The sequence below is a fragment of the Papilio polytes genome, unplaced genomic scaffold (genome assembly GCF_000836215.1).
Source record: "Papilio polytes unplaced genomic scaffold, Ppol_1.0 DF823288.1, whole genome shotgun sequence".
Taxonomy (NCBI): domain Eukaryota; kingdom Metazoa; phylum Arthropoda; class Insecta; order Lepidoptera; family Papilionidae; genus Papilio; species Papilio polytes.
The window spans coordinates 1,861,046-1,874,735 of record NW_013525916.1 but is presented as its reverse complement, the minus strand read 5'-3'; the positions used below and the strand labels follow the sequence as shown (position 1 = coordinate 1,874,735).

Genomic DNA, 13,690 nt, shown 5'->3' with positions numbered 1-13,690 from the left:
CTTTCCGGCGACTCTGCTCCTCTCTGGTTTTGACTTTGTGCCGGGTCCTGGCCACCAGTAAAAACGTCCGTGAAAGCCGTAAATATTTTCTGAGGTATTGTGAATAAATCCCCTATAGCCGCCTCGCAATTGTAAACCGCTAACAACACGAATAAAACTGTAATTTCTTTCCTCATTTTTCTACTAAATATTTATTTAACAAATAAATATAACACGCAAAGTAGCGAACGCACCAAGATCGTTTTACAACCTAACGCCAGTACAGATACGACCATCGTTTTATACAAAACTTGATTCATTAAAAAAAAATACGCTCGAATATTAAAACTCTAGTCATTCCTGTTTATTAACAGAGTTATGTGCGTCGTTTAAATAATGTTTTATTTTATTACAATTTTTCTTTATAGACATTACATTTCTCCATTAAGTCTGGAACTCCCAGTTCTGATAACTGAATAAAACTGGTTACAAAAGATATATGGCTCAATGTGTTTGTGGAGCTTCTAAGAAACAAGATAATTGGAAATAAGTAAAGTTATTAACACTGCTGGACAGTTTGTGATGAAACTTCAGTAACTTTAATTTGGCAAAAGTGTTCAAAAAAATCATATGTTTATCGAATTAAAGTAATTAGTTGTTTGGACAATTTATATTGCTTCTATTTTATTGCAATAGCAAAACAGCATTATTGCATATACTGCTGTACATAAAATTTTAGGCGTTTTATATTGTAAGTTGCACGATTGAGAATTTCAAACGGGTTAATTTTGTTTGTGTTAATTATCACTAGGTATTGTTTATTTTCGTTATGAATACAATCGTCTAAATTTAAATTTACTCCTAGTAAAGTACAAGTGATGCGCGAGTTTTTCTTGTGTTAATTACTGGACGATATGTGATACGCTGCTGCTCTGCAAATCTTATTGCAACTATTCAAATCACCTCTCTTTATACTGTTTTGTTGATTCATTGGAAGTTTTATTGATTATCGTATCTTCAAGAGAAGAGACAATATATTGCTAGGTTACAATTTTGTTTACTTTACTATGCGATAAAAACGTGTTATCAAAATGGTCAAATTCTATTATTAGTTTTATAGCAATAAAAATATATTAAAACGCTAAAAATGACATTTATATGCATTTTATATCTCGAAGCCGTTCATGCAATAATTATATAATCGGATTTTTTCCATTCAAAATATACCACATTGGATCACAAATGATTTGACATTTCCTCGTACGTTTGGTTCTTTTTCCCCAACTTTGAATTGTTTAACGCTTTAACATCTTCGCACGAATGACCCGGCTCGCCCGGTGTAATACCATGACCACACAAAAAACAGGCGTGAAGTGGAAGCATTCCGCGTTTCCTCTGACAAGTGTGGTGCTTAATTTTAGTCCCTTTCCCTTTCCACTTTTTTCTTATGAGGAAAGGATGGGAAGAAAAAGTGGATTTGACGGTGAAGGAGACGCATACAAAGGGGAAATGTCCTCTTTATGTGCGTCTCCTCCTCCCTCGATTAATGGTAGGCAACGCATCTGCAAATGTGGATGTTTATGGGCAGCGGTCGCTTTCCATTTCGGTGGATTCAGGTGGCCGCTTGCTCGTTTGCCACATTATATTATAAAAAAACAAATTGTTTCTTAATATTACGTATAATCATAAAACATAAATGGTATAAAAACATCGTATTTTTGGTAACTATGTATTTACTCGTATATATTAACAAATAAAAGCACGATCAAAAGTAAAGACTTTATTTTCTATTATCTAAGGCGTACTTTTTTTAATTTCACAAGGAATTTAAGTCGAAAGTAAAGTGCGGGCAAAAGCTAGTAATATGTACAAAAGTAAAAACAGATCTTATACGAATAAATACAAGATAGTACATTTACTCCTTAAAAAAATAAAGTCATTGATAATAAATATTTCGTCTTTTCGTCCATTCGGATTAAGTGAAAAAGTCGCCATAGGTCATACTGTAATACACTGAAAACACAATCCTAAGTGATGTTTAATAAGACCGAAAACGCCATACCAATCATATTTTTAATTAGCTAACTAGATACATCATAAATAACCTCGAACGAACGCGACTTGCGAAAAGAAAGATAGATTTTGTTTTAAATACTTTTTTTATTAGCAACGCAAATACATCATCATGAAAAACAATTCTTTCCTACATTATAACTAAATACGAACATTCATCTAACTTGACTTGTTCTTAGCATTAGCTTTGGAATCTTACATCGATGGGGAAATCTTCTTCTGTTGTCGAAGTGAGTGGTACAAACGTTGGTCTAACATCAACTGGCTTATCGGTGACCTTGACATCTTTGATTTCAATCTTCTGTCCATTAAAGTCACCTGCAGTAGATGTTGAAGTAGTTTCTGGTGCTACTGATGTCGCGTCACTAGATGGCCTCTTATCTTCCTCAGAGTTGAGTTGAAGTGTACTGGATATACCTCCAATTATCACACCGGCCACTTCTTTCACTTTGTTATTGATTTCATTAAATGTGTTGGATAGAAAATTGCCTATAGATCCAAATTGTCCTTGACACTGGGTCGTTAACGCTAGTAAAACGAGAGTTACCACTTTTATTTCCATTTTTCTGTCCGGTGTTCAATTTAAAAATAGTTACAGCCAGTATCTTGCGGAGACGCGCAGCCAACTGATGCTTCTGTAAATTCTGCTAATTTTTTTTCATTCCTAAGCATGTGAAACTGGTTATAAGATTGTAAAGGTTGCACCGCGATAAGGAAAATAATTATACATAATTTATATAATTATGTCAAATTCATACTGCAGTTATGAATTCGACATACCAACTTGAATAATTATTTTTTTGCAAGATGTTACAATTGCTCACATAAAATATTTCAACGAAGTGCTCTGAAGAATGTTTCAAGAGTAATTAGTGACTTTTCTGTATTTAGAAAGATATGACTTAAATGTAAAAAGTAATACACAATCTCAAATCACAATTTTTAAGATTTTAAGACTTGTTGTCATTTGTTTCGTTCATATGTTAACAAATATAGTAAGGAACTACTAGTTATAGTGCCGTCAACGACATCTGTTAACAAATAAGTAAACTAGCAAATATTCAAAGTGTTGGCATTTCTAATAACACCTTTTATTCTCTGATGTTTTAATTTAATATAAAATTCAACTACATTTATATAAGTTTAAACATAAATTTCAATTTTTATTAAGACAAACTTTTATTTTATTTATATTTATCATGGTAATAAGCCTTTTTGTTGTGAGGTGTTTTAGTTAAACCGACTGTTGAAAGATGGCGCTTTATAAAATAGAAATAAACAAATCTTACGCCTCGGTTTGGATTTGAAGTCAACACGAAATAAAAAGTTTTATGCTTCATAGTGTAATTATTAACTAATGGATTCATAATATAAATATTATTAAAACAATTAGCTATGTTCTATTTATATTTACGATACAGTTGGTGTGGCGAACCTATGCGTTCATTTATTTATTGTTATTACTATTTATTAAAATAATGATTTGTGTCTCTTCAGATTCAATTCTCAGATAATACTTACTTATTTCGTAGTGCATAATGAATTTTGATGTATGGTGTGACCACAATATTTTATCGTATACCATTAATGAGCTATTGGTTCGCCATCTCTAGTTTACAGTTTTGTTAAATGATAAATATTGAACTTTGTACGATGTATATGTATCATTTATAGTTTGCCTAAATAAGATAGATTAGTTTGACAATTCATTTCAAATTGAATGAATCTTATCGATTTTAGATTTTTATTCTTACAGAAGTTGGAATCAATAGATTCATAGTTATAACTCATGAATTAAAACAAACGCTGTTTTCTCAAATTAATAAGGACCATGACAAATAATGAGAGTAAATAAATGTTTATTACTACTACAGCCGTACGTAATCGAATTGGATTTCGATATTATTTCTGTCATCGCTAAATTCTCTACACTATAATCAATACTAGAATTGTCCTGTAAATTAGTTAATGCTTGGAATTACTAATTTACTGGATGGTTAATAGTTGGATAATTATTAAAACCGAATATCGATAGTTCAAAATTGTTCGCTATGCGTGTTTGTTTCGTCACTACGATACCTGTCTATTAAGTACGTCATTTGCATTCATACAAATTGAATTCGATACTTTATATGCGTCATTAATAATACTAATCTATCTTATTTAGACAAACTATAAAACGTATAGATATTGTATTTTTTAAACAAGCTCCGCAATTACGCAATCCCTTAATGGGTCTTGTTATTAATTATCCATTAATTTTTAGAGATATATGAAGAAGTCGGAGACGATTCGACTCAGTTCTAATCAAGTTTCAGTTATTAGTGTAAGCTGGTTAAGTCATGAACGCGAAGTTTTTAACTTTAACTTTTCTGTGCTTAACATTCTTGGGGGAATTATACGGTCATCCGCCCACAATATATCCGACGAAATCTGCATTAATCTTTCCTCCGTACTCGCGTCTCGGCAACAGATTTAACGCTTATAAATCCCATCTGACCCCGCTGAACAAATACCGCTTACTGCAACGCTATAAAAACTATCTTCAAGGTAATAAGGCGAATAAAGATGGTCCGATATTTTTATTTTCGTTCCTAGGACCGACGGGTCGCCGTATTGAATCCGGACAACCTCAAGATTATTACGAAATTGTTTCGCAAAATGTCCGCACTACGCAGCTACCGTACAATCCGGTTACTGACGTCAATAAAGAGAATACAAACGAAGATGCTCCTTTAACGTTTCCGAGTGATGAGGAAAAATACATGCGAGATTACAATGGCATAGACGTCCGCAGCAATTAAATTAATTGGTGTTATGATGTTTTAACAAGCAACATCACTTGGATTGAGCTGTCTTATTTACGCAAGATAATGTTTATATGTTTCAATGTTTTTATTCTAAAATAAACTTAAAACGGATCTATTAGGTTTTGTTTTATTTTTCATTAGTCATGCACTGGCAGCGTTACTATGATTTATTCCTTTCTCCGAGGGCAACAGGACATTATACCGGAGATAATATACTATCAAATAAACTCTTAGACGATGAATCAAACGATCAAACTGGTTTTTCACATAAAATACCACTCGAAATATAAACATGGCCGTCTCAGTTGGTTGCGTGGAGCTACGAGATAAACAGTGATTAAGTTATGCGTTAAAATTTGATTATATTTAATTCTGTGAGTTTACGAAAATGGAGTACAAAGTCAGTGTTTTAGTTTTATTAGCAACAGCATTACAATGTGAGTGTGGTTTGTCTCTCCTAGGTGGGATTCTGTCTAATGCACATGAACAAGTTCACGGTATCGCCGGAGCCGTATTAGGCACGATTAGCAAAGGTATAAATTTAAATTTTGAAAGCCATCTAGGTTATAATGAACAAAGACCTGGCTATGGATACGGACCACCGCAAAGACCACCAAATGAATTCGGACCACCCCATCACAACAATCATGGACCACCAAACGAATTCCGTCAACCTCCAAACGAGTTTGGGCCACCTCAAAATAACAACTATGGACCACCTAACGAATTTGGTCCACCCCAAGGTAACAACTATGGATCACCAAACGAATATGATCCACCCAATAATAACTATGGACAAAGACCGCATGGCCACAGACCTCATGGACAAAGACCACATCAACATGGATATCAGCAACAGAATTACAATAACAGACCTTACGATCAAAATCAAAATGGATATAATCCCAATTACAATAATCCAAATCAAAACGAAATTAATGTAAACAATCAATACAGCAATGAAAATCAAAGGTACCCTAACCACCAGAATAATGACCAAGGGTATAACAATAATAACGGTTACAACCAAGCGTATCCCAACCAACAAAATCAAGGTTACAATAACTATCAAAATCAACCTAATAATGGATACAATAATAACAATCAAAATCGACCAAACTACGGTAATAAGCCTGTTAACGTAAATCCAAATAATGGTCTTAACAATCCGAACGGAAACAACAACTTGAATACTCAAGATAACTTAATTAATGGAAATAAACCAGTTAACGGAAATCCCAATAATGTATTCGGTACTATATATGGAGATAACAACCAAGGTGCAGTACCAACATCACCTCAACCGGAATTTCCAACGTCTACAATATTGGTGACAGAAACAGATAAACAAACCGGGGAGGGGACAACTACTGAAAAACCAAAAGAAGACGCACCTATATTCATTCCCCTAGGTGATTACATATACACAGGGGAGGCGGCCGCCAACATCACAGCGCCGAAAAGAGAAACAGATAAGAAACCACCTGCAGAGGAAGAAGACTTTGCTATAGATATTAGATTTAAAGATTAAACGTTAATTAAATCTTAGCTTCTTTTTAATGTTTTTTACTTTCTTCCATTAGTATAGTTTAGATTTGCCAAATCACTCTCGGAGATAACAAGGTTTGTTATTAAGGGTTTACGTGACATCGTTCATCATAATGCGGTGGGACATTAACCATTCTTCCTCAATCTTTTTTCTGCTCTCTTAAACTTCATGTAAAATTTGTATTGTTACACGAGGCAAACGGACATTCACCTAAGGAACGTTTAAGATACAAGGAAAATCAACTCGTTTTTAAGATAATTCTAGACATTAAATGTAAATACATTTGGAAGGCCATTTACTGTGTTGTTAATTTGAATTAAATGAATCTGTGGAATTTCCTAATCGTAATGAAATAAGGACATAAGAATACTTTTTATCAAAAGAATAAAATACGGTATGTGTACAAATACAGTAGTTTTCCGTATTTCGGGGAACCATTTTTAACGCAAATACATACGAAGATACTAGAGGACTACTCCAATAATAATTAGAATCATAATTAAATGCAATTTAATGTTATCTAGAAGTCGTCATATTAACCTTATCAAAAAACCCATTAATAGGTAATTCCTCAGATACGTCAATAAAACGATCTTGAGATATTTACGCTTGGTAAAGGTCAGCGAATTCATATCCGGCCTTAGGGCAAAAATGCATATTCAAGTAAAACTGCGTAGTAACTGACATGTCGGTTACTGGCACAATACGTTTGCACATGCCAGTAAATGCTTACGAAATCGTAAGAAACCAAAAGGTGTCAAGGTTCGTATACCCCCTCGACTTTTCTCCAACTTAGCTGTCACAAAATCATATAAGTACGGTGTTAGCGAGCCAGTACCTGACATGACAGTAAGCGTTCACACACGCGTTCTTGTTACCTGATATGCAAGTGCGCCAGCTACTGGAATGTATCTTTCCGACCTTAATATAGTGTAACACCTAAAGGTATTTAGTTTAAAATTATGTCGAAAATCGACTCCAGATTAAACTTATATGCCGGCCAGTGACAATGCATAAATTTGTAATGAACTAAGAATGATCGTCGAGTTTAGACTCTTGAAATTAAAGTTAAACACACAACTGGTTAGTTAGCTTCTTTTTACTAACGTAATATTTACTTGAGACGCTGTTAAATAAATAATTTATTTAAATATGTCATTATTTGATTAACTACTACAAGTACTTTGTTTTTCTCCTAACATACTTGCAACATATCTTGCGAAGGTAAAATTTAAACAGTATAACGTAACATTACTATAATAGAAACAGGTGAGGTGACAAAGGGGAAGGGGACTAAAATTGTATACACCGGTAGAGCATTCCATTCCCGCTACAGATCTTGTTATATGCTCTACCACTATTCAATAGCCACAAGAGCTTGCCGTTTTTAAGAAGTTATATAATATTACAGGAACCGAACATGCACGTGCGCAGACGATAATCTAGGCTAGATCTTGCGGAGGAGAGTAGCTATCATTAATACGGTCATATTCACAGAAATTATCATATATAATTTTCATCTTTCAAGGATCTAGGTACACAGCTGTAAGAAGATGTACATATATAAAAATACTTTACGGATTATATACCTTCAATAACTTTGACTTTCCTCATCATAAACAAAGATTTATTAAAACTTATCAATTGAATCTCTAAATCAAATCACGTTTCGTCGTTTTTGCACTTTGCTAGTTACAAGTTAAATGAAATTTTATTCTTAATAATTGTGTTTGTAGTATAAATAAATATGTTATGGATAAAAGCGACAAATAATCTTATTTCGGAAGACTTCCTAATTGTGGTTTAAATTGTTTCGTATGACATCAAACTATTTTGACCACACATCGTCGTTATTGTTTTCCCTCTTGTATTTGCGTCATAAGATATTTTTCATTTAAGCACATACAAATAAATCATTTCCTTTCTTCTTAGAATTACTTATAATTATTATTATACCAAATACTAATACTTATAATTAGTATAAGCTTAGTAGCTTAGCTTATACTAAATATTAGCTTAGCTTCAACCAACACCTTAAGAAGCTCTCGCTAGACAGTTGGATTAAGGGCCCGATTCAAAAGGCTGTTATTTTAGAAACAGCACGAATAGTGAGGAGGTTCCTGTCTCTGCAGCCCTGACCACTGGTTGCTTGAGTCATCGGATTTCGCAGCCGGTGGTGCTCTATTTTTTGTATAATATATTTCATTTTATTTTTTTATAAATCTTGTAAAATGTATTATATAGAGAATAAGAAATAAAGATATATGGAAATAACCTTATAATTATACCAACGCACTATTTCAAAGATTAATAGTTTCTTAGTAAAGTGTACCTCGAAACTGTCAACATTGATGGATAGTATGTACTCGCTAGCCCAATCATTAATGCTAGATTTCTGATGTTTTCACTTATTTTGTCATTACGTAGTGATTCATTAGTTTTAGGTTGACCTACGTTTCAACAGAGTTAAACTCAAGTTACGTAGTTCGGAAACACATTTCATAAATTTTTCGAAAAAAAAAACACTAACGAACAGTTTAACGTATCTGGGAAATCGGCCATTAATCGGTTCCATCAACTTTTTGTCAAAATCACTACCTACTTACATTTTGATTTCAAAAACAAGCCTTTTTTAGTACAAGAACTTTATCCTGTATTGCATGTCTAGGAATATCTGCGACGCAGTTAAAATGTACATTTATTTATGAAGGATAAATGAACATATTCTTATGATAGATTAATCAAGTCACGTGGATTTTATGCAGTACCTACTATGTGAACAGAATTTTTATGGTTTTATACCGTGTGCCACAAGGTGAATGATGCCAGCTATAATCTTACAAGACAAGATTTTTACAGAATATACTAGCCATTAAAAACAAAATACAAAGATGCTTTAAGAGGAAACAACATAATTAAATAAAAATTATTCACTTGGGTGGATGTTTTGGTTTAGACAACGTTGTTTTTTTTTTCGTTGGTAACATTCACTTAGTTTGAATAGTAATAATTGCTGCGACACTTCCTAGTATTGTAGTTTCGAAACCATCATTAGTAACAATAACGTTTCATTGTTGACCTTAAGTGCAAAAAGCGTGAAGTTAACTCAGTCTCAGTGCAACAATTCATTATTAAGCCTGTACCTGTTTACTGAACAGCACATTTTTATCTTCTTATTCATTTATTACGTAGTAAAGTTACATTTTTCCGATGACTCAGCATTTTTAAACAAGCGTTAAGGAAATCCTACGAGCATGCATAGATTACATGCCCTTATATTCTTGTGTTTATTATTACCTAGCCACAGAAGCAGTCTAGATATCGTCGTGTCGCGTACCCTTACTACATCTGTGAACGATTCCAGTGAAACAGTGCTTACACAAGATATAAATTATAACACTCATAGTGAACAAGTATCAGTGCACCCACGACCTTCGATTCCAATCCGACCACAAGATATAATACCAGACCACAACTCGCTGCCCGCAAACCGGAATCAAGATCGGAAATCGCCAAGGATTTTCCCGTCTCGATTAATAACCATAAGCCAACCGAGACTTGGTAATAAGACATTCACAAATATTAATTCATCAAATATGCAGAATAACACCTTAAATGAAAACGAAACGTTTAAAAACGACGAAGAAATGAAGCAAGTTGAAAGAAATACAATTGAACCGGTGAACACTTCAGTGACATTGCCAGTAGACCCGGTACAGAAGCCGACGGAAAATCCGAAAACAAATCAAAAGACGGATGCTAACAGTACAAATGTGAGCCTCGAAGATAGATCGTCGTTTGTAGGAGATAACTGTCCTACGGGTTATGTTAAAGTCGATGGAAAATGTGTTCCGGTCAAAGAATAATTATTAATGCGGATTTGAACGTGATTTTGAACTCAAGTGTAAAACATTTTATTCGGACAAAAAGTGCATTTTTATATTTTCCGTGCCAGAATTTTCACTTGCCATAGTACTAACTTACTACCGTACTTTGTTAAAAAATAGTCCTAAGTTGTATTTTCAATTTTGTTAAAGAATTTCTTTTTGTAAGGTCAGATGAAAATATAGTTACAAAATAAGTTTCCTTCAATTAAAATATTTTACATGTCAACCATACCTTCTAGAAGGAAAATGTAAGGAATTACATGAGAAGAATATTTTAATTTAAATATTGAAATAAACATTGTCTTGTTGTTTATGAATAAAACAAGACTCAATTTTTATAGCAGTTCGTGATAACTCGCACTTAACTGCGGTGGGTCCACAAATGCAGTTGAAGTCACATTGATATTTCCCCTCATTTACCGATCCTTTACTGCAACCTTAAATTGTGTTGTGTATCTATTATTTTTAGGTAGAGGCCTCTTTACCACGGAATACCACGACCACACAGAAGACACACGTGAAATTGATGTACTTCCGCGAATCGCTTGCTGTGTGTGCGTGTCGGAGGCCTAATTTTAGTTCCTTTCCGCCCTTTTCTTACAAGGAAAGGATAGAAGTTAGGATAGCGTCTGATATAACCTAATTATAATTTAAACGACAACTCATAAAATAAAATAGAAGTAAATGTTTGGAAAAACGTAAAAGTAATAAAAATACTGTGTTTCTGTCTAATTTCAATAACCATATATGCACTCAGAAGACTTCCTTCAATACGAGCTTCTCTAAAACTTCTGTAATATATTCGAAACGCATATGTTTAAGAAATTTTGTTTGAATGTATAAAACTGATTTCAATAAGCAAAATTGTTATATTGATTTTATTCTCGATATGCTCATTGCTAATTGAAGCGTAAAATTATTTTTATTTTCAATAAATCGAAATTATTCTCTTCCGGGAATACTTGTCATTTTAATATTAGAAACGCAATCAGTTATATGTCTAAAGGTGAAACCGTAATAAAAAATGGAATGTAAATTTATTTTCACTATCGTATCAGTTATGATATGTTTAGTTCCCGTAACAAGTAAACATATCGAAATCAGCGATAATTTTCAGCCGAATTTCGAATCCACGCACGAGAACAACGTAGATCTGAAGAAAATAGATGAAATTCTGCGAAGTAAAAGGAACATAGTCGACCCGCTGCTTTTACTTCTAGATCCAAATAAAAATGCAACAATTCAAGATGTGGTGCAAGCATATCTAGAGCCACTGTCGATACATACTAGGGACAACAGCCCCGAACCGTGTGACGATGGCTATGTCAAAGACCATGGAAAATGTGTTCCAGAACCAAAAGAATAAATAATTTAAATATTTTCTTAGTTTCATTTATAACCAAATGTTTAATAAACTAAAAATGAATTTGATTATTAAAATACTAATGTGAGGTATATTTCCAAGGTAGAAATACGGAGAAGACTGTATGTGTAGAAGAGTATCTACAGTTCGGTTCAAAAATCTTACAGGCCCGAGGTCATACGCGAAGTACCCTCCCCTGGCATCCCGCTACGGCTGTCACGAAACTTGCGACGAGCGGGGCGGCATGGCATTTTTATCTTATATTTAAAATGTCTACGCAAACCGAGATTTAAGCCACCTGTGCCACGCACCACCTTTCACACCGATCCGCTCGTCACTTGTTTCGTGACCGCGGCCTAATACCCCTCAAAATTGTGTTCTGTCTTCTTAAGCCACTACGATATGAGATATGGTGTCCGATACAGTTTGTAGTAGAATGCATGTCAAATACAGTATTTATCACAGACAACTGTATCAATGTTTGTCACTAACTACTGTAGAAATGTTTTATATGTTGTCATCCTGAAACTAAACTCCATTGTTGTGACACTTGTATTAACATATATTGTTTTCTTTACGGAGAATGAGAGAGATAATTGTACAATCGAAATGGGTTTTGATAACCTTGGACAATCAAACTAAAGGTAAAGCAGAATAAGTTTTATTATTAAATCCTTTAACACAATCTCAAAGTTGTAATCATCGACAGGCCTATTCTTGTTCTGTTCATGCCAAGCTGCTTTTTCCAATTTAATAGCGTGAAAATACACAGCCTTAAGCTTGTCGTAAGTGTAACGATTTTAGTAACAAAATGATTATTCAAAAATATACTGATTGCTGACATCCCACATAATCAAGAACTTTGTGTTTACGCTCTTTATCAATATAAAAATCTATCACAATTGATAGATTTGTACGTTAGCAGCATCTAAAATAAACATCGATATTAACTGAAATATTGAAATGACTAACAAAGGATAAAACAAGATCCTTTTCGTCGGTTTTCTTTGCCCATCGCATCCCAAAATATCTATACAATAACCATTAGTATTTCTAGATACTTGTATGTTAAGATGAAAGGTATTTAGGTGAACTGCTTGTTCGTTTGTTTTTCTGTAAAAAAATAGTCCAAGTTGACTGACGACAGCATTATTGTAATTTTTGCACTCAAAACATTTCGGTTATGTCGCACGTATAAGTACAACGAAGTTATTAAATTATGCTTAATCTAGATACGGTTTCAAAAACAACACATTCAATTTTATTGAAATTTATATTTTTTAAAACGACAATGTCGTTTACAGCATAACAAATTAACTTGATTAAAAACATGAAATTTTCCTGAAACATTATAGGTATAAAGGGGATCATTTTTTTCACGAGTCCTATTGTCTCTGGTTTCATCTAGTGTTGTGACCATGCTAAAGGTTGTATTGTTACTTCTTGTCGCGGTTTACATCGGCCAGGCTGATGTGTACGGTCAAGTTAACTTTCTAAAAATGCCAAAGGATTCTGCACTAAATGGGCAAACGGACTTCCGACGCGTCGGAGGCGGCAACGTTGAATTGAAGCAAGATGAATTTGATACAGTTGAACCGGCTAACTCAGAAACAAAACCAGAGGACCAACAAAAACTGAGCCAGACTCCGGAAACAGATCAAGAGACGAACTCTAACAGTGCAACAAGCCGCAGAGATGGGTTTAACGGAGATCGTTGTCCAACAGGCTATGCGAGAGTTGGAGGAAAATGTGTTCCAATCAAAGAATAATTAAACACACACGTTGTTGTGTAGGAATCACAGCATATTTTTTAATAATTATTTTCTTAGGAATAAACCCTATACTTACGACAGTATATAGGCTAGATATTTTCACTCTTTAGTTTAGAGAGTAAATAAATAGGAAAAAACAAATTATACTGGAAAAGCAGATAAACTACAAACCGATAGCAGCAAAGGAACAAGATTGCCATGGTATTGTCAATAGTAATTGTTATCCAATGACAGTGTCCATTGCTATTTAGCAAGAC

The 13,690-nt window shown here is 33.7% G+C and overlaps 1 protein-coding gene across 1 annotated transcript; it reads left to right on the top strand.

The window, feature by feature from the left end:
• Nucleotides 1–5,016: 5,016 nt before the first annotated feature.
• LOC106104972 (probable serine/threonine-protein kinase clkA) lies at nucleotides 5,017–6,422 on the top strand. The gene has a single exon (XM_013285166.1). The coding sequence runs from the start codon at nucleotides 5,251–5,253 to the stop codon at nucleotides 6,391–6,393; it is 1,143 nt and encodes a 380-aa protein (XP_013140620.1). The 5' UTR covers nucleotides 5,017–5,250; the 3' UTR covers nucleotides 6,394–6,422.
• The last annotated feature ends 7,268 nt before the right edge of the window (nucleotides 6,423–13,690 follow it).

Coding starts and splice junctions, on each gene's coding strand:
- LOC106104972 (XM_013285166.1), top strand. CDS start 5,251: ATGGAGTACAAAGTCAGTGTTTTAGTTTTATTAGCAACAGCATTACAA.